Source organism: Trichechus manatus, unplaced genomic scaffold, assembly GCF_000243295.1.
Source record: "Trichechus manatus latirostris isolate Lorelei unplaced genomic scaffold, TriManLat1.0 scaffold00102, whole genome shotgun sequence".
NCBI lineage: Eukaryota > Metazoa > Chordata > Mammalia > Sirenia > Trichechidae > Trichechus > Trichechus manatus.
The window spans coordinates 5,391,967-5,411,877 of NW_004444038.1; the positions used below are offsets into that span (position 1 = coordinate 5,391,967).

The following is a 19,911-nucleotide window of genomic DNA, read 5'->3' on the forward strand; positions in this document are numbered from 1 at the left end:
TACTTCAGGTGAAGGTTTACAGAACAAATAGTTTCTCATTAAACAGTCAGTACACATATTGTTTTATGACATTGGTTAACAACCCCACAACATGTCGACCCTCTCCCTTCTTGACCCTTTTTTTTTCTTTTGATGAAAATATACATAGCCCAAGATACACCATTTCAAAAATTTCTACATGCACAGTTCAGTGACATTGATTACATTCTTCCAATTGTGCTGCTATTCTCACTTTAGACGAAGGTTTACAGAACAAAATAGTTTCTCAAACAGTTGGTACACATGTTTCCCTATGACAATGGTTAACAACACCACTACATGTCAACACTGTCCTTACTCAACCTTGGGTTCCCTATCACCAGCTTTCCTGTCCCCTCCCTCCTTCTAGTCCTTGTCCCTGGACTGCTGTGCCTCATTAGTCCTGTTTTGTTTTATGAGGCTGTCCAATCCCCAGCTGAACGGTGAATTTTGGAAGGGGCTTCACCACTGGGCTAAAAGGGTATCCAGGGGCCCTACTCTCAGGGTTTCTCCAGTTTCCTTTAGGCAGTAAATCTGGTCTTTTTCTGTGAGTTAGAATTATGTTCTACATCCTTTTCCAGCTCTGTCCAGGACCCTCTCTTGTGATCTAGGTCAGAGCAGTCAGTGGTGGTAGCCAGGCACCATCTAGCTGTAGTGGACTCAGTCTGGTGGAGGCCGTGGTAGCTGTGGTCCATTAGTCCTTTGGACTAATCTTTTCCTTGTATCCTGTTCTCTTCATTCTCTCTTGCTCCCAAAGGGATGAGACCAGTGGAGTATCTTAGATGGCTGCTCACAGGTTTTTAAGACCCCAGACACTACTCACCAAGGTAGAATGTAGAACATTGTCTTTATAAACTGTGTTATGCCAATTGAGCTAGATGTTTCCCAAGACCATGGTCCCCTCAGTCAAGGCTGTAAATCTTTACAGAAGCATACTGCCACATCTTTCTCCCATGGAGCGGCTGGTGGATTCGAACCGCCGACATTTTGGTTAGTAGTCAAGTGCTTAACCATTGTACACCAGGGCTCCTCTACGTCATATTAAACTTTACTGAATGGAATTTGACCAAAAAAAAAAAGGCAAAAAAGGCATGAGAAAAGATAACAATTTTAGGTTTTGAAGTCAGTGGCTTAAATCCTTTTATTTATTTATTTATTTTTTCAATCCATGGCCTAGAGCTCTAGTTCAAGGTCTGTGCTTTCATGAGGACCTCAGACTAGATGTCTTGAGCCCTAAACTTTGGTTTTCAAGTCTTGGTTTTATAGGCCACACCTTACAGAGCATACAGTTTAAGAGTGCTGTATCAGGGAAGGTGTATGGCACAGCCCTGTAGCCTTGATTACGGGCACAGTTTTCTCTCTGAGCTTTTAGTGACTGTTGGGCTGTAGCCACAGTAGCTGGGTGGGCAGGAAGCTAACACATAAAGGAGCTGAGTGTTCCAGCGCTTTGCTGTTCATAGGGTGTCTCAAGGAGTACCGGTATTCACATAATGTAAGAGCGTGTTAGGAAGGCAGAATGTCAGGCCCCACCCCAGACCTCTTGGTTGAGATTGTGTTTTAACAAGATTCCCAGGTCTTTGACATGTACACTAACGTGTGATAAGCGCTGTTATAGCCCAATCCCAAGTAAAGCAGGCCACTCCCATTTATGGACACTTGGTACAGAGGAGAAATTTCTAACCTGGTGTATTGCTAGCATGACTTGCTTTTTTCTGGTTCAGTGTCCCCTTTACAACACAATAACTGACTTCTGAAGGTGTTGTCCTTTACTAATTATAACTGCCCCATAGGGTTTCCGAGGAGTGGCTGGTTGATCCAAACTGCCAACCTTTTGGTTAGCAGCCAAACTCTTAACCACTGCGCCACGGGGGCACCACAGTTTAGCATAGGCATGCTCTCTTCTTTAGAAATATTAATTTGAAAATTATTATATACACCTAGAAAAAATAACTGGAAAATGCCACAGGAAACACTCACTTGTGGTATTCTGTTAATCAGCGATCTCTGTTAGCACGCAGCCCCACGCATCTTCAGCCTAATCAAATCCGCAAATACTACTCACGCAGCCTCTGCGATGCCATACTGTGACGATAAATACAGTGATAATAAATATGCATAAAGATGAACCTGGGGCCCTTCAAGGTCCTGAAATGCCATCTGAATCATTAAGGAGCTCTCAGTATAAGCTCTCAGAATTCCAGTATTGTGTATAACGTAGTTTATTCTCCTTTTTTTCTCTTGTGAAAACGGCAACCCGAGCGTGAGTATAGTCAGTCTCTGCTTTTTCTTCACTTTGTATATTGCTTTTCCATCCATTCTGTTCTCCTAATTAGCACCCTTAATTCAGTTACTGTCACCTACATTTGTTTGTTCGGTAGCTTCATGCTGTGTTCTTTTTAACAGTCTGGCCAAATGATTTGGTAATTGTGTTTTATGGATTTTAAATGAAGAGTAGTACAACTACTTAAAAATAAAAATTAAAAAATCTAGTACTATTTTAGACTGCGTTAGTAGAAATGTGAAGCCTAGAACATGTGCGGTAAGAGCCTGTTGTCCTTTGACGGGGCTGCACTAGGGAGTCCTCCTCTTTGTTTCCTGTAGTTTAGAGGAAAAATAAAAAGAATGTGTTCTGAGAATGTTATCAGGAGATGGCAGATCCAAGCATTATGTCCTCTGAGTAAACGCTGAAAAGGCTGAAAGTGTTTAAACGGAAAAAGAAAAGACTCGAGGAAAATCGGACAAGTTCCTTCAAGTATCTTTAGATAGTTGCTACCACGTGGTCTTGAGTGCAAAGATTTGTTTTACATAGCATAGTGGTTAATAGCTCCGCTGCTAACCAAAATGTTGGCTGTTCGAATCCACCAGCCGCTCTTTGGAAACCATATGGGGTAGTTCTACTCAGTCCTGTAGGGTCACTGTGAGTTAGGGTCACTGTGAGTCAGAATGGACAGCAACAGGTTCGGTTTTATTTTGTATAGTTGGTAGATATTTTGGAGAAGAAATACCTTTACTTAATCACAAGAATCTTCCATCTTACTCTGATATTTGCGATGGGCTGTTTCACCCCTAAGCTGAACATGTTCAAGTGGATGGAAGGGCAGACACCAGAGTGTTAAAAATGTTCCTATTTTAGGCAGGACATTTAGACTAGATGGCTTTAAAGGTGTCTAATGACAGTGACGTCACTCGGTTGGTGTGGGAGGTGCAGACTTGCACCAGGTGACAGAGTCAGAGAGGGTAACACAAAAATGACTGTAAAATTTTTGTGCAGTTTTGTCAGAAATTTATTATTTTTTATAAAAAACAGTCCTGTAGCTAGTTGTAACAACAACAAAAAAATTATCCATAAGCCCAGCTTGCATGTATCAATATACCTACAAGGCTAAAACTCTAGGCTAATCTTCTTTTTGAACCTCCTAACGCTCTCTGGTCGGAGCTGTCATTATTATCCAATGGCGGTGATGCTTTGAATCACTCGGTTTCATCTGCACTCGATATAAGCACATGCTGTTGTTTTCATTGCTGCTGGTGTTTTTATAGTTGCTGATTTTGTCAAATGTTCTGGTGTTTTAGCTACAATATTGTAGTAATTAGCACGGAGGGGGTGACACCATGAGTTACCGCACTGGGTGACACCAACCCTACCGACGCCACGATGCTTAATGTTCTCTAAGTCCAAATGTGAAGTGCTGGGTTGATCTGATGTTCAGATGGCTGGAGGAGTGGCTTCATGGCATTTACTTGTCTCCTGGTGGCTTTCGCATAGAACAAACAGAGGCAACGTGAAAGTAAGGAGAACTACTGTGTCAGGCTTTACTTTTCAAAATTAGTTTCAGTTTAAAGAAAGATTATCATCAGTCACCCCCAAAAATCGGGCATTGAGAACTTTAAGAAACTATATGGCAATGGAATACTTTTAAATAATATCATCACCAAGACTCCTTTCTGGAAAGAAAAATAAAATAAATGTTAATTTAAATGACTTTATATAATTTTGAAAGACAGCTGAGTCATTCAAATCAGTCCTCTGTGAATGCCTTCTGTATTTTTACTGTTCACCAAAATAGTTAATCAAATTGGAGTATGGTTATTATATTTCAAAGTAGGTCAAATAAATATAGATTACAAGTTGATTTTATACTTTATGGTGATCTAGATTTCCATAAATTATCAATGTTTCTAGAATAGTTGTAACTATTTTATTGGACAGGGAGTATTATCTTACTAATTTCAAGTTACTGAAGAGGTCGACATTGTATCTTTCCTTTCTTGACACTGTATATTTCCTTTCTTGACACCGTATATTTCCTTTCTTGACACCGTATATTTCCTTTCTTGACACTATTTGTTATGTTTTTATCATTTAATGTCAATTCTTTATGCAGTAATGCAATCGCAAATTATAGCATAAAAATACACGGCTCAGTTTTATGAAATATAAGCTAGATATACATTGTATAGAAAAGTAGGCATTGTTAGTTTGCAGAAAATTAGAAAATACCATTCTATTCTGGCTGTCAGGCCAGTATTTTCCCCCCCTCTAATTATTTATTTAACTATAGAATCCTTTTAGCATCCCAAGTATATATAAAACAGCATCCTGCAAGATTGAGTGACATATAAAATGTCTTGTAATCACCTGCAGATAATTTTTAGGAGGTTAATATATACATATAAGGAAAGCTTTGCCAACCGTAATGTATTTTTATTTATACAGTACTTTCATTTGATATTTGAGATAATTTGCAGATACATTGTCTGAATCCCTAATGATTTGTATTTTGCGTGTTAAGCATACAGAGAGGTTTATGTAATGTGACATATGAATCCACTTATAAAATTAATGGCAGACAGTAGAGTAGATACTATATTTCCAATTCTGTATCTTATGCTCAAGATCAAACTTCGTCTTTTAATGGAACAAATATATAAGATTGTCGATTGACTTTAGAGTACATGCAAATTATGGGTATAGTACACAAAACAGTGTCTTACAGAACATACCAAAAGAAAAAAAAATTGCCATCAAGTGAATTCTGATTCATGGCAATCCTTTGTATGTCAGAGTAGAACTGTGCTCTATCGGGTTTTCAATGGCTGATTTTTCAGAAGTAGATCACCAGGACTTTCTTCTGAGGTGCCTCCGGGTAGACCAGAACCTCCAACCTTTTGATTAGCAGCTGAGTGCATTAATCCTTTGTGCTACTCATAAACAGATTAAGTATAATAATATAGAGAGGTGCATCATTCTTTTCATCACCTAATCTTCTCAGTTGTCTCTTCAGTATTTTAATTTGTCACCTTACTTGTTGTTGTTAGGTGCCATTGAGTTGGTTCTGACGCATAGCGATCCTACGTACAACAGAACAAAACACTGTCCAGTCCTGCACCATCCTCACAATTGTTGCTATGTTTAAGCCCATTGTTGCAGCCACTGTGTCAATCCATCTAGTTGAGGGTCTTCCGCTTTTTCACTGACCCTCTACTCTACCAAGCATGATGTCTTTCTCCAGGGATTTGTCCCTCCTGATAACATGTCCAAAGTACTTGAAACATAGTGTCATCATCCTCGAGTCTAAGGAGCATTCTGGCTGTACTTCTTCCAAGACAGATCTGTTCGATCTTCTGGCAGTCCATGGTATATTCAATATTCTTCTCCAACACCATGATTCAAAGGCATCAGTTCTTCTTTGGTCTTCCTTATTCATTGTCCAGCTTTCACATGCATATGAGGTGATCGAAAATACCATGGCTTGGGCATTTTCTTAAAGGATCCTTATAAATCAAGTCACAAAGCAATATCCATGCAAGACAACATGGTGCAGTGGCAAAGTGACTTCTGGGGTTGAATCCCAGCTTGGCCATTGAGTTGTACAACATGTAAAACTCGTATCTCCTCTTTTTCCAACTATAAATTCAGAGGATTGGACGTCATGCTCTCCTATGATCCTTTCAGCTTGCTTTCATTTAATTGAAAATTAACTAATTTTGAAGTTGACCCTTTCTCAGTCTTATAATAGAAGCTATAAAAGGTTTAACATGGTTGCCTTTTACAGTTAAAAGGTTAAACACAGTGCTGAGAAAAGTGATTTTAAACGTCGGCATAAGCACATATATTGAGCCTCTTCATTTAGCTATGATGGGTTGCACATATTAGACATGTTCCAAATCTCATTTGACAGTTTGACTTTCAAAACTTAAGCCCTCCATTTATGGAAGGTAAATCTTAAGTATTGACCAGATAATATTTCAAGTAATAAAGCTATCTCCTTATCTGGGATATTGATTATTGAAGAGAAAGTAAATCTTAGCTTACTATCCAAATAGTTTTTTTTAAGTAACAAAGTGATCTCTTCAGGGATATTTGTGATTAAAGGGAATGCTATTCACTAAAAACTCATTGAAGGACTTTTAGAAGTTCACAGCGTCCCAGGAAACACAGTGTTTTACCATCCTGTACAGTGACCTTGGAGCCCTGGTGGCGCAGTGGTTAAGAGCTACAGCTGCTAACCAAAAGGTTGCCAGTTCAAATCCACCAGCCGCCCCTTGGAAACCGTATGGGGCAGTTCTACTGTGTCCTATAGGCTCGCTATGAGTCGGAATCGGCTCAACATCAACGGGTTTGGTTTTAGTTTGGTTTACTATACTTTGGGGGAGGGAATAGACTCTTAGTTTTGTGATATTTTTTCCTTTTCATGCACTTTTCAATAAAGTTCATTTTGTGAAGGTTTGGTGGAGATAGTTTCTCAGACTGTGCTTTCCTGGCACCCAGAATGTATAGAGTGCCAAATCCATCACCATCAGCAATGTATTCAACTAGGTCAAAATACAAACGTTTGTGTGTTTTTAAGTGTTCCATCTGCCTATGTAATGGGTAAGTAAATGCACAGTCTCTAGAGCCAAACTGGCAGAGTTCGTAGCCTGGGTCTATTGCTTTCTAGCTCTGTGGCCTTGGACACATCACTTGACTTTCTTATGCCTCATTTCCTGTTCTGTACAATGGGAATGATCATTGCCTCTAACTCTTAGCGTCTTATGAGTATTGGATGTGTTAATATTGCTCTTTGAAATACTTGTCTTTTTATTTTACTTCTTTCATTTCAAAACTTAGGTTCTCTCTTTCCCATAACTTGGGGAACAGCTCGTTCTTGAAACTTGAGGAATATCTCTATAATGGAAGTTATGAAAGGTTTCTTTTTAGAAATAACATGAACAGTGAGGCTAGTTGACATTTTTACGCTTTTCCTAGCCAGTTTAATTATGGAATTGTCCAGTTTTAATAATAATACATAATAAGGATATATGAAAAGTATCAGACCATCTAATATGAAGGATATTGATAAATGTTCAAAAACAGGAAGCTTCTTCTTTGAAGTCTTTGTAGACTAAAAAAAAATTCCTGCAGTTTAGCCGATATTAACTGTCTGGTTTGTTTGCCCTGTTGTCTGATAGTTGATAACTTTCAGTATAAACAAATATTATTTACAAGTTTTAATTCATTCAGGCACTCCCAGGACTCACTAATCTGTGATTTCAGATGAGTCACTGTAAGAGTAATTAAATATGCGGGATCATTCCCGCTTAGTCCCATTTTCACCACTCCCGGTATTCCCGACAGTCCCTCCCATCTGGGTGTTGCTGTTGCTGCTCTGCAGGGTGTTAATCCTTGCTCCCTGAAGCCCTTGGGGTGCCTACTAACTGTGCAGTAATCTGTTTCCATGTGTGTGAGAACATTGCCTCTCTTCTGTGGATTCTATTTTGCTAGAGGGGTCCCAGTGAAGTTCTGTTTGTGTTCCTACAAGTTGTGAATTTAGCCTAATTTGTAACACCCCACCTTCCAAGCGAAGATGTCACTTTGAGGACTAAGGTGCCCTTGACCCAAGCTGTGGTGTTTTCAGTCGCCTCATATGCATGCGGAAGCTGGACAATGAATAAGGAAGACTGAAGAATTGACGCCTTTGAGTTGTGGAGTTGGTGAAGAATATTGAATATACCATGGACTGCCAGAGAAATGAACAAATCTGTCTTGGAAGAAGTACAGCCAGAATGCTCCTTAGAAGTGAGGATGAAGAGACTTCATCTCACATACTTTGGACATGTTAACAGGAGGGACCAGTCCCTAGAGAAGGACATCATGCTTGGTAAAGTGGAGGGTTGGCGAAAAAGCAGAAGACCCTCAATGAGATGGACTGACACAGTGGCTGCAACGGTGGGCTCAAGCATGGCAACGATTGTAGGGATGGCGAAGGACCCGGCAGTGTTTCGTTCTGTTGTACATCGGGTCGCTATGAGTCGGAAGTGACTTGAGGGCACCTAACAGCAGCAACAAGGGCAACCCCACCCTCTGAAGCACACAGACCCAGTCCACTTGGTCTGTTGTTTCAGAACTGCTTGGTACCTCGGTCTAGCTGGTGTGGTTCCATCTTCTGGTAGACCAAGTTCTTTCCTGGGAGGATTCTCAGGTACCCTGTAAATAGGATTCTGGTGGAGCCCTTTAGTCAGTTCATGAGAAACGCCAAGCTAAATTGAACCATAGCTGAGGATATAGTTTGATTTTTCTCCCAGCAACTTGCCTAGAAGCCCAATGATGTGGCTTTGACAAGTGAATATAGCAAAAATTCCCCTTAATTCAAGCTTGAAGCCCTGTGGAGTTGTAGTATTCTACAGCTATTTTAAACTAGATTATAAATAGCTTTACAACTCTTTTAATGTAAAATAGACAAGAAATACTTTTTAGAAATATTTTTTAAAGGAACCTTTTAAGAGGAGCAGAAGTTGGATCGGTAGGTATTCCTAGGCATTTCTACTAAAATAATTACTCCTATTTCTCATAAAATTTGGCTTAAAAAAGGTCACTGTCATTTGACTAGTCTAGTTTCAAACATCACTTCTTCAGAGATACCTTCCCAAAACCCCTCTTTCTAAAGTGCCCCTACAATCCAAACTCCATTACTCTAAATCACACCTCCTTGCCTATTTCTTCCATAGCACTTACTACAAATTGAAATTATATTTTTGCTTATTTGTCTCGTTTGTTGTTTGTTTCTGTTGTTATCATATAAGGTTATTGACAGTAGAGCTGTCCTCTGCTCTAGCTTATATAGTCTGTACTCATTAAATATTTCTTGAAGTAACAACATGTTGTTGTTAGGGGCCATCGAGTTGATTTTAACTCACAGCGACCCCATTAACACAATAGAACTGCCCCATAGGGTTTTCTTGGCTGTAATCTTAATGGAAACAGACTGCTGGGCCTTTTCTTCCACGGAATCTCTGGGTGGGTTCAACCACCAATCTTTCGCTTAGTAGCTGAGGGTTTAACCCTTGCACCACCGGGGCTTCTTGTGGTGAACATAAGGAATGGCATTATGAAGTGCCAACAAAGTGGAGCAGTAGTTACTCAGTTTAGGAAGGAAATGGTATAAAACCATCAGGAACTCATTCATGCTAATGAAGAGCCCATTATTGAGAGTGTGAAATATCAGAAAAGAAAAAATGATCAGTATTTGTTTCTGGGCTATTTTTAAGAGCCAATTTCTCTTCATAATTACAATTCATTTATGCTAATAATAGAGCTATTTTCTCTTTCTTAGTACAGGCTACGTAAGTGTGGGGATGGGCGAGCTAGAAATGCACTGGAGGGAGGACAAGGGCGGGGGGACCCAGAGAAAGCGTGTGGGAAGTGGGGAGTATTTGGCTCTGTGTCTTCTCTGTACCGTAAAGACTCCCAAATCTGTTCTAATGGGAAATGAAATTTAATAACAGTCGAAAACCTCTTCCAATAAATATGTCAATTTTGTGTTAACTACTTAGGAAACTTCAACCTTAGAGTTTAACACAAAGGAAATGGAAACCATATTTTGCCTTGCGTTTTTTCCAACTTGATTTTAAGTAAACAAATCCGAACATAGTCCACATCTTCATTAGTATCACGAATTATCTTAGTATTATATTGTTAATTGGCCCTTCTTTTAATAGTTTCAGGGTGCTTCAATTTATCTGAGTGGAAATTTCTTAGTGGAAATAGGCTGGGCTTTGGAGATAAATGATTTAAATAGGGGAAAAAAAAAACTGCAACAGAATTTAAATGAGGTGATGTCTGAAAATCATGTAGTACCATGCCTAGTACACAGTAGATGCTTTATAATGATAGCTACCTTCCTCAGGAGAAGCCTGGAACGTTTGTGTCTTTTCACACTCGTAATGACTGCTGGGGAGAGATTTATGAAGGATGTGGAGATTGGCAATTGTTCCAGTGCTTCAGTACTTTCGAATATCAGATTCAAGAGTAGGACCCATACTTTTGATGCCTAGTTGAGACTCCTTTTACTAACCCCACACCATCTTAACATTAATGATTGTAAATGATGAAGTAAAAAGAAATGGCATAGGTGTGAAAGAAAAAAGAACATTTGGCTGTTAATTAATGATGGTATGTTTTTGGTGATTGCTAATTGAAAGCATGATAGGGCTTTGGGGAAAGAGGTCCTAACTTGTCATATATTTATAAGTGGTTGGGATAGAGCAGGGTGAAGTGGGTGTTGGAAGTTTCTGGAAATCAATGAGAAGGCCAATGAGGGTAGGTATTTGTATTTCTTGAGGGAAAGGGAAATTTAATTTCCTCTAACTTCTTTCATAGTGAATAAGAATTGGTGTCACTCTATAAAATATTTTACTGTATTTGTTATGTCATATATAATCTGTAAAGTAGACAGAGAAGAAGAGGAAGACCCTCAACAAGATGGGTTGACAGAGTGGCTGCAACAATAGGCTGAAGCATAGCTGATTGTGAGGATGGCGCAGGACCGGGCAGTGTTGCTTTCTGTTGTACACGGGTCGCTATAAGTCAGAAGTGATCTGATGGCGCCTAACAATATAATCTATAAACATTTTTAGTAGCATGAAACTTTTTGAGAAGCATTCATATAGAGTATTTGGATAAAGATGATCACAAGTATATTTCCATTCAAAAATATTTCTTACATAAAAGATCTTTTAAAACATACAAATCTTGAGAAGTCAAGAAATCAGTAAGTAGAAAGTTACTTTTGAAGTATGGACACTTAAATCAATGGGTTCAGAAACCTCTTTAACTTAGAAACCTGCTATTTTTTTTTTCCACTATCACACTTTCATTTCATTCACAACAAAAAGGTCTATGTTTTCTCTCTTTGGAAGAATATTAGAGTCCCATGCCAGTTTGAATTCTTGGTTGTTTTTTGTTTTCTTCCATAAACTGGCTTCTTTAAGACATATTTTTAAAATCCTGCTGAGCAGAATCTTGCTAATACGTGGCAATTTTACTCACTGCTGGAGAGGGGCTAACTGGGATGATGACTAATTAAGCTGTTTTTGAATTTAGATGAAAGGTTTTGAAGTCATTGTATGTGTGGAATTTGATGACTTGTTTGAATACTGCTTTAAATAAAGCTTCTGTGTTGGCTGGGACAAGTGAGTACAAGTATCAGCTCTTTCTCTGAGTGTAGAGTCATAATTATCGGGTCACCCCGTCAGTCCTCCATTCTCACCTGGTATTTCTGTAATTGATGAAAAAACAAAACAAGAGGGAACAGTTATGACAGTTCATTTCATATGTGTGTAGATTAAAAAATAATATTCTCTTGAGTAGTAAATGACTTCAGAATTAATATTAGTAATGCAAAACCTACATGATGGAAAGTGTTTCAGCAAAGAATTTGTTTTAAAAGTTTTAAACAAGAAAAGAAAATGTAATAACTAAGATCTCAACTTGTAATTACTACCTGATTAAATACGGATGGAGAGATGGAAAAGAACTATGTGTGTATGTACACACACACGCACACACACACACATGCATGCTGAAGTTTTTTGCCAACTCAGAATCCAGTATTTCTGGCTCTCCCCTCGTCTTTATTTTAACATCATTTTGGACTTTACTATCACTAATTAAAGGGATATTTTGAAAGACCTTTTCTTTACATACTCATAATGACTTTTCTAATTGCTTGCTCAGTGGTATTAATTTTGATTAAAGAAATGATTCTTTTTGGCTAAATTGGCCACTTACTAAATTAACAAAGGCAAATGCATTGTGAATAGTGGCTTCAGTTGTTCAAGTAGATTTGATGTATAAAATCCAAATTGGGTAAGTGAGAGTGGATGGAGAGACTTTTTTTTTTTTTCTTTTGGAGCCTGGGCTCTAGAGTAATGATTAGCAGATCTATTACGTGGCTCAATGTTTATAGTTCAAATATAGGGAATAGTTATGTCATCATCCTTCCTAGGAACTGCTATCCTTTGATCCAAAAGATGATCTTCTATGGATTCCTACTTCAAAGTGGAAAATTACAGTAATTCACATTTACATTTGAAATTCAAATACATCATTGTCTACTGACCATTAATAATAAGAATAAACCTAGGTTCAAATAAAAAGAAGGGTCCAGAGCAATGTGATTTTCTGAATGCCAAACAGATAGCTGTAACTTTTGATTAACACCAGTTTCTATATTGCCAATCCTGATCTCTGAAGCAAAATCAAAGATGTCATTCCCCCATTGCATCCTTTTGGCAATACCCAGTTACCCTGAAATAAGTTTAGAATAAATTTGTTCATGATACAGGTTATTTATTTTGTTTTCTTCTGAAATGTTGTGAAGGCAGAGGCCCAAAATAATGACTATTTGGTACTAGCGGTACTAGCGTACATGTGTTATACTGCAATAAAATAAGAGGATGACTGGACAGCAATCACACTGGACACGTGTGACTTTATAACTACATCACCTGTCTCACTCCCTGCCTGTCTTGTGAACTTTGTTACTAAAGTTCCATTGTCTGCCACTATGTCGTAATGCATGTTTTTGGACCTTTAGAAAATTTCAGTATAGGTCTTGAAACTTTCCTAACATATAGTCTATATATTCAATTGTATCTGCTACATTCAAGTCTTACTTTGCTGCAGTGGGTTTCTTCCAGTGTTTGTAGCAGGGAAAGACCACTATCAGTCTTCCTGGATCTTGATAGCGTGGTCAGAAGACCCTGGGTGATGCAAAGATTAACAACTGCTGCTGCAAATTGTCACGTTGGTGGTTTGACTCCACCCAGAGGTGCCTGACAGTCTACTTCTGAAAAATCAGCCATTGAAAACCCTGTAGAGCATAGCTCTACTCTGACACACGTGGGGTCTGTGAGTCAGAAATGACTCGACGGCAATTTTTTGTCTTGTTTGTTTTTTTTAAATATTTTTTCGTATTTCATTCTGACCTGGCCTCTTATAAAGCTTGTTAATGTCTACTTTATTTTCAGTATGATAAATACAGCACAGCAACAAGGCTGTTACTTTATAATCTTGAGTCATTCATGATGAAAATTCTAATACTTCCTTCTGAGCCTCTGTTAAGCGCAAGGGCGAGTCTTCTTCAGATTATACCTGTGTGCAAAAGTTCTGTGTTGGAAAAGAAGCTGCATTATTATTTCCTGTTATTGATTCATATGTGTTAATTTATGGAAATGGTGCAACTAATAATGCCATTTAAAGAATTATTCTTAATTTTTTTTTGTTTGTTTAAACCAGCCAGAATTTATACATATATGCTAGAGAAATCCCGACTTATTTCACAACCTCTTGGCCAGAGTAATTTCCTCATCTTCTACTTGCTGATGGATGGATTATCTGCTGAGGAAAAATATGGACTCCATCTTAATAATTTATCTACACACCGGTAAGTGACTAAGCATTTTCCATCTAATAGGTATGCCTTCAAATTGTGATTGCAACATATATGAACTTTGGTATTCCTTTTGGCTATTTTGGATTTAATATTAGTCATGCATTCCCAATCTTTGGTCATCTTCTATAATAATGGGAACTATCATTTGGGTAATTATTATTCGTTGTTAACAGATGAAGTTGCATAATGAACTAGTATTAGCAATACACATAAACTGAAGGGACTGATTTTTTTTTTTGCCCTGGAGGTGAAAGCATTTGTGTTAGGATACATTAGTTGTAGGATGTTGGTGGAGGTGTGCAGTCAAAAAGATAATGAGCAAAAGAATTTTTTTTTCATTGTGTGTTTTTTCCCCAATTACTTGATCCAGTGTGTCTCTCCATAAGGATTGGCCCAGATTTGGATTTGAATGAAAACCACAAGCATTAAGGGGAGTAAATCTCATTCAGAATAAAGTTGCATGGGACAAAGAAGGAAGTGAGAAATGGATAGGATTATCCAAACTCATTAACGAATTGAATGGCAGGGGTTAGGGGGAGAGTATACTCTAAAGAGAGTATGGATTCACTTCATATATCTGTGAATACTTAATATAGTTTACTGGGGGCTTGTTAGTGGATTCAAAAAGAATGCTATGAGTTTGCATACTTCTGAGAGAATTTTCATGAGAAAAATTAAAGGGTGCAATGGAAGGGAAAAAGCATGTAGGAAGGTTATTTCATTCACCTGCTTGTAGCCAACATAATATCTAAGCTCTAAGATCATAGGTGAGAAAAAAAGTTGGTTGAGGGCTTTACCAGTGACCCACCCCCATTGTACACACACAGGCTTCCTTTAGGACTACACAAAAAGACTTACCCAGATCCTCTCTCATGTGCTGTGTTGATTTGAAAGAAAAGGTTATATTCTGGTAGAGGAGACATAAACAGGTCCATAGTAGTAAAAAATTATATGACAAAAAATAAATCAGAGTTAGGAAATAGAGGTGGTAGTGGGTGTTCTGCTTTGAATAGGTTAATTGGGGAGGGTTTCTCTCAGGTGGTACCTGAGAAGCAGGCACCTGTTTTGCTGTGCCAGATCTGCAACAGAGGGCTCCAGGCCGATGGAACACCAGGGGCGCTGAGAAAACACATGTGGTGTTTGAGAATGGCGAGAAGTCCGGTCAGTGTACCTAGACTTGCGCAAGCAAGAAGAAGAACACCGGAGATAAAATGAAAGGGAGCACCATGGTTGGACATCTGGATTGTAATCCCAGTGGGAGTGGAAGGCATTAGTGGGTTCTGAGAATGGGAGGGACATGAATTGATTTTCACCTCAGCGACGACTGCAAGTCTGTGGCAATTTCAATGTAATGGTAAAAAATGTAAGCAGAATTAAGTAGTTGGAATGGTAGTCTAGAAGTGGTGACACTCTTGATAAGGGTATAGCAGTGGGAATGGTGAGAAGCAGTAAAATTTAGGCTATGTTCTGAAGGTGGAGGGTTCAGGATTCACAGATGCATTGAACATAGATGTGAGGAGAAGACATCAGTCGACAGTGATACCTGTGACTGTAGCCTGAGCAACATGGTGTTTCATTTACAGAGATGAGGAGTCTAGGAGGAAAGCAGGGAGCTTGGAGAGGAGGAGCATGGCCGGAGAATAAAGTGCTCTTTTTTTTGCCAAGTGAAGGTTGAAAAGCCTATTAGACATCCAAGTGGTGATATCAAGTAGGGAAATGGCAAGATGATGGTTTTATCTGGGGGAGACAGGGCTTACATCATGCTGAGCTCTGAGAAGAGGTTGAATAAGTGACAGAATGGTGGTCGGTGATGGGGCAAATAATTGGCAGTATCATGATTTATCATAACACTAATAATCACTGTTATCAAATTTCAGTGAAACTATTACATCCAGGGGTAGAGATAGTTTGTCACATTGAGGAGAAAAATAATCTGAGAAGATCGTATCAAATCTGTCTTCTATTTAAAGTTAAAAACTATTTTGGGGTTTACTCTCCCCCAGATACAACATACATTCATAAGAAAAAAAAGTACTCTAGTGTTCAAGTATGGTAGCCCCAAACCAAAACCAAACCGACTGCCGTCTAATCGATTCTGATTCATAGCGACCCTATAGGACTGAGTAGAACTGCCCTGTAGGGTTTCCAAGGCTGTAAATCATACAGAAGCAGACTGCTACATCTTTCTCCCTCAAAGCATCTGGTGGGTTCCAACTGCTAACCTTTTGGTTAGCACCCAAGTGCTTTAACCACTGCACCACCAGGTAGCCCAAGGAAAGGTAATAGAAAAACAGAAGAAAATGCTAATTTACCAGGACATTAGAAATTTTTTTTAAATCTAATACCCTCAACTAATAAAGGAAGGAATCAAAAGCAGAGCCATAAAGAAGCCTGTATTGAAGTGCATATATTATAAAACAGCAGTATTGATAAAAGCCATTGCAAGAAATTTAAATGTTTATTTTTCTACATAGAACATCTCAATTGTGTACTCGCATGCCGTCCCGAGGAGAAAAATAGTGAGACTGAATACAGCGGGCAGGGTGTTGAGGGGCAACCAGTGGGGAAGAGGAGCAGACTAGTATTTCTACATTCCCCATCTTCTTCCTTACAAGCAAAAGTCCAAAGCTTATAAGAGACCATCGGTTTAGAGGAAGTGTGTGTGTATGCTCTTAGCATGGCTGACATAGAGCCACTGAAGAAGAAATGTCGGTATTCTTGTCTACCATTCAAAGAAACAATTCAACCTCTTGGTCCTTGGTTTGGACCAGTCTTTTGAAGTCTGTGAGAGAAAACAAGGATTTCTTTATTGCGCTCTGGTTCTAACATTGATTTTGCTTTTTGAAAAAGAGAGTTTGGAATCACTCAGGAAATTTAGAAAGTCAACCACTAAGGTTGCTTTGTCAAAAGCTCCAACAGGAAAGAATTCAGCAAAATCATGAATAATTCAAATGCCTTGAACAAAGCAGTTATTCTATTACAAAGCATTATAAATATCTAATGAGTGAAAAACAATCTTTTCTAATAAAAATGTACACCACCACTCCAGATTCATAAAAATATCAGTTGGAACATTTGTACAAGGGCCATCCCACTGGCAAATTTTTTGTTAATAACAAAAAGAAGCTATTTTCCTTGTTATGTTATTGTTGTTGTTTTTACGTACTATCAAATCAGTTCCAACTCAGAATGACCCCATGTGACAAAGTAGAACTGCCCGTAGGGTTTTCTAGGCTGCAGTCTTCATGGAAGCAGATTGCTAGGTCTTCTCCCAGAACCACTGGGTGAATTTGAACTGCTAACCTTTTGGTTACCAGCTGAGTGCTTAAGCATTGTGCCACCATATTGTGATTTGTGTTCTATGGGTCTTCTACATTTATAGTATTGGTGGCTCTCCTGACTTCTAAAATGTTGGCGAGGGTGGAGGAGCTCATGTTAGTATGATAGGTGATTTTGGGTTGGTGTCTACTCTTCGTTAGTCATCACGTATATTAATACCGTAATTTTGGAAATTGTTTGGCTTGTTAACTATCAGAAGTATTGTCCTACAGTATTTCTGTCCTGAACTTGCTAGCTTTCTAATCTTTCACAAATTAATGATCCTTCTAAGACTATGTCTTAAGATCTGTACTCAGAGGTGAAGGAGATTGCTATTTGTAAAATGCTTAATACCATGTGTCTTAGTCATCTAGTGCTGCTATAACAGAAATACCACAAGCCGATACCACAAACAGAAATACCTTCATGAACAGAAATTTATTCTCTCACAGTTTAACAGGCTAGAAGTCCAAATTCAGGGTGCCAGCTCTAGGGGAAGGCTTCTCCCTTTGTGGACTCTGGGGGAAGTTCCTTGTTTCCTTTCAACATCTGTGGGCCCAGCGTCCCTTGGAGATCTCCATGAGTCTTGGTATCAATATTCCCCTGGGTCTAGGAGGGTCTCAGCACAGGGACCCTGGGTCCAAAGGACACGCTCCACTCCCAGCTCTTCTTTCTTGATGGTACTGAGGTCCTCTCTCTCTGCTCACTACTCCCTCTTTATATCGCTTGTAAGATAAAAGGTGATGCAGGCCACACCCCACGGAAACCCCCTTACATTGGATCAGGGCTGTGACCTGAGTAAGGGTATTGCATCCCACCATAATCCTCATTAACATGACCTAATCCTGTCTCATTAACGTAACGGACAGCTCACTCCCAAACGGGACCATAACCACAGGCATCCAGGCTAGGATTTACAACACATCACAAAATGGATGATAATTACATCAGAACACAAAATGGAGGACAACCACACACTACTGGGAATCCTGGCCCAGCCAAGTTGCCCATATTTTGGGGGGACACAATTCAGTCCATGACACCATGCCTAGCATAGGTGTCCAATAAGAGTTAGCTATTATTGTCATTATGTCTACTTATCTGATTTTCTTTAAAAAGATATTGAAATACATACCTACTCAGTAGAACAAACAATCCGATACAATACCATCTGAAGATCCATTTGTTTATTGACTCAGCCCACAGAGCAGTTTGCAGTAAAATTCTAATGAAGTATATTGATTTAAAGCAAACGCTCCAAAAAATTGCAAGCCTGTTTCCTTTGAATACATCCTGTCTCTTCTTTGTTTACAACAAGTTCACTGCTTACTTGCAACAAAATAAAATACACATGTAACATTAACTGTGAGCTGAAGGCATTGTCCGTGCTTATTGTATGTTCTCATGTGCTTAGAACTCCAAAGAACAGAAAAAATTGCTATAACTGTGCTTTTATAATTAAGGCTAAAAAGTGGTTTTTAACTTTGACTCTGTGTTTGCAACTAAAGCTTTTAAAGCAGCACATGAAGATTTAAAAAGGTTTATTTCAGCATTAAAATGCACCCAGAATTCTAACGTACGTTCGTATACTTTTCTACCATGAGCAGGTAGCACTCTTACAAAATTGATAGAACTATAACAAACACATTATATAGATATAGATATCATCCCCTGTAACTTAAGTACATGAAAACAGTATTGACAACACTCACAGACAGCTTTCGGCATAGCTTGTTAAAACAACAGCAAGAAAAAGTCTCTAGGTTTTTGTCATGTTGAGCTGTGACAGCTGTGACAATGAGACTGCATTTATCTAGAATTGCCACAAGATGGCACCCTCTGCACGAAGTAAGACTAGAGGAGGGGCTGTTGGGGAGCAAGTTACCATTAAGGTTTCCTTTTTACTTATGGTTCTTCTTATGATTTATGTATATATTTTTTTCTGGCTGTTTATTTTTGAAGCTCTATTCTAATTTTTTTTCTTTTTGCATGTAATCTTAACACTACATCTAGGAAATAAATGTAGCTTATGTTTGTGGGAATTGAGATTTAATGAAAGACATAGTCATCAATTGCTTTATCTTCTACCTCTTTAAACAGCTTTTATGGGTTCAGTCTCAGAAGAGGAGGACTCTTAAATCCAAAGAAATGATTCCTAATCTCCCTTCTTATTGATTAATAACGGAGATGATTGTGGTGTTGCATAATAACATGTTTCAGGAAAGGTCAGATTTTGAATTACAAACCGAAAGCAAGGGACGGTTTGACTCAGAGTGTGCGCCCTGCGTCTAACCTTGTACGTTAGTGAAAGGAAACTGTGACTCACCAAATGTTTGAGCTTGTGATCTCTGCCTGAATACCCCTGTCACAGTGGAAGCTGCAGCAGTTAACCCGGCAAACCTTCATCTTTTGCTGAGGGGTTATTATGAACGCTGACACACTCTGAGAAAGTTTGACACAATGAAAAGAGGGTATTTAAGGATAAATGTAAATATTAAGTTGAGGCTTAGTCTTCGTAATGTCGTGATATTATAAAATGTTTACTTGACCACAGCTTTTAGGCAAGCAAAGCCTGACGCCAAGACATCGGTTACTTTAATCAACTTCCAATGGACTGTTGTTAATGATATAAATAATAATCACAGTCATAATAAGTACAGTCTGTGGAGCCTGTATCATGTGCCAGGCTCTGTCTGTAACGCTCGTGTCTTTTATCTCCGTTAATCCTCACCGGCCCTAAGCAGAGGGCCCACAGAGTTCCCTGCCATGTGTACCAGGGGAACCAAGACTTCGAGGGCTCCAGCAGGTGCCAAGGTTTGAATCCAGGTCCTGCAGTCTCTTAACCTTAACCCTGTATTGT

General features: G+C 38.8%; 1 protein-coding gene across 1 annotated transcript in view; it reads left to right on the plus strand.

Annotated features, from left to right (window-relative positions):
* Positions 1–19,911, plus strand: part of MYO16 (myosin XVI) — a 637,778-nt gene that overhangs the window by 253,702 nt on the left and 364,165 nt on the right. Inside the window, exon 16 of the mRNA XM_004382940.2 lies at positions 13,577–13,724. Coding sequence (XP_004382997.2) covers positions 13,577–13,724 — 148 coding nt within the window. The remainder of the gene's footprint in view (positions 1–13,576; positions 13,725–19,911) is intronic.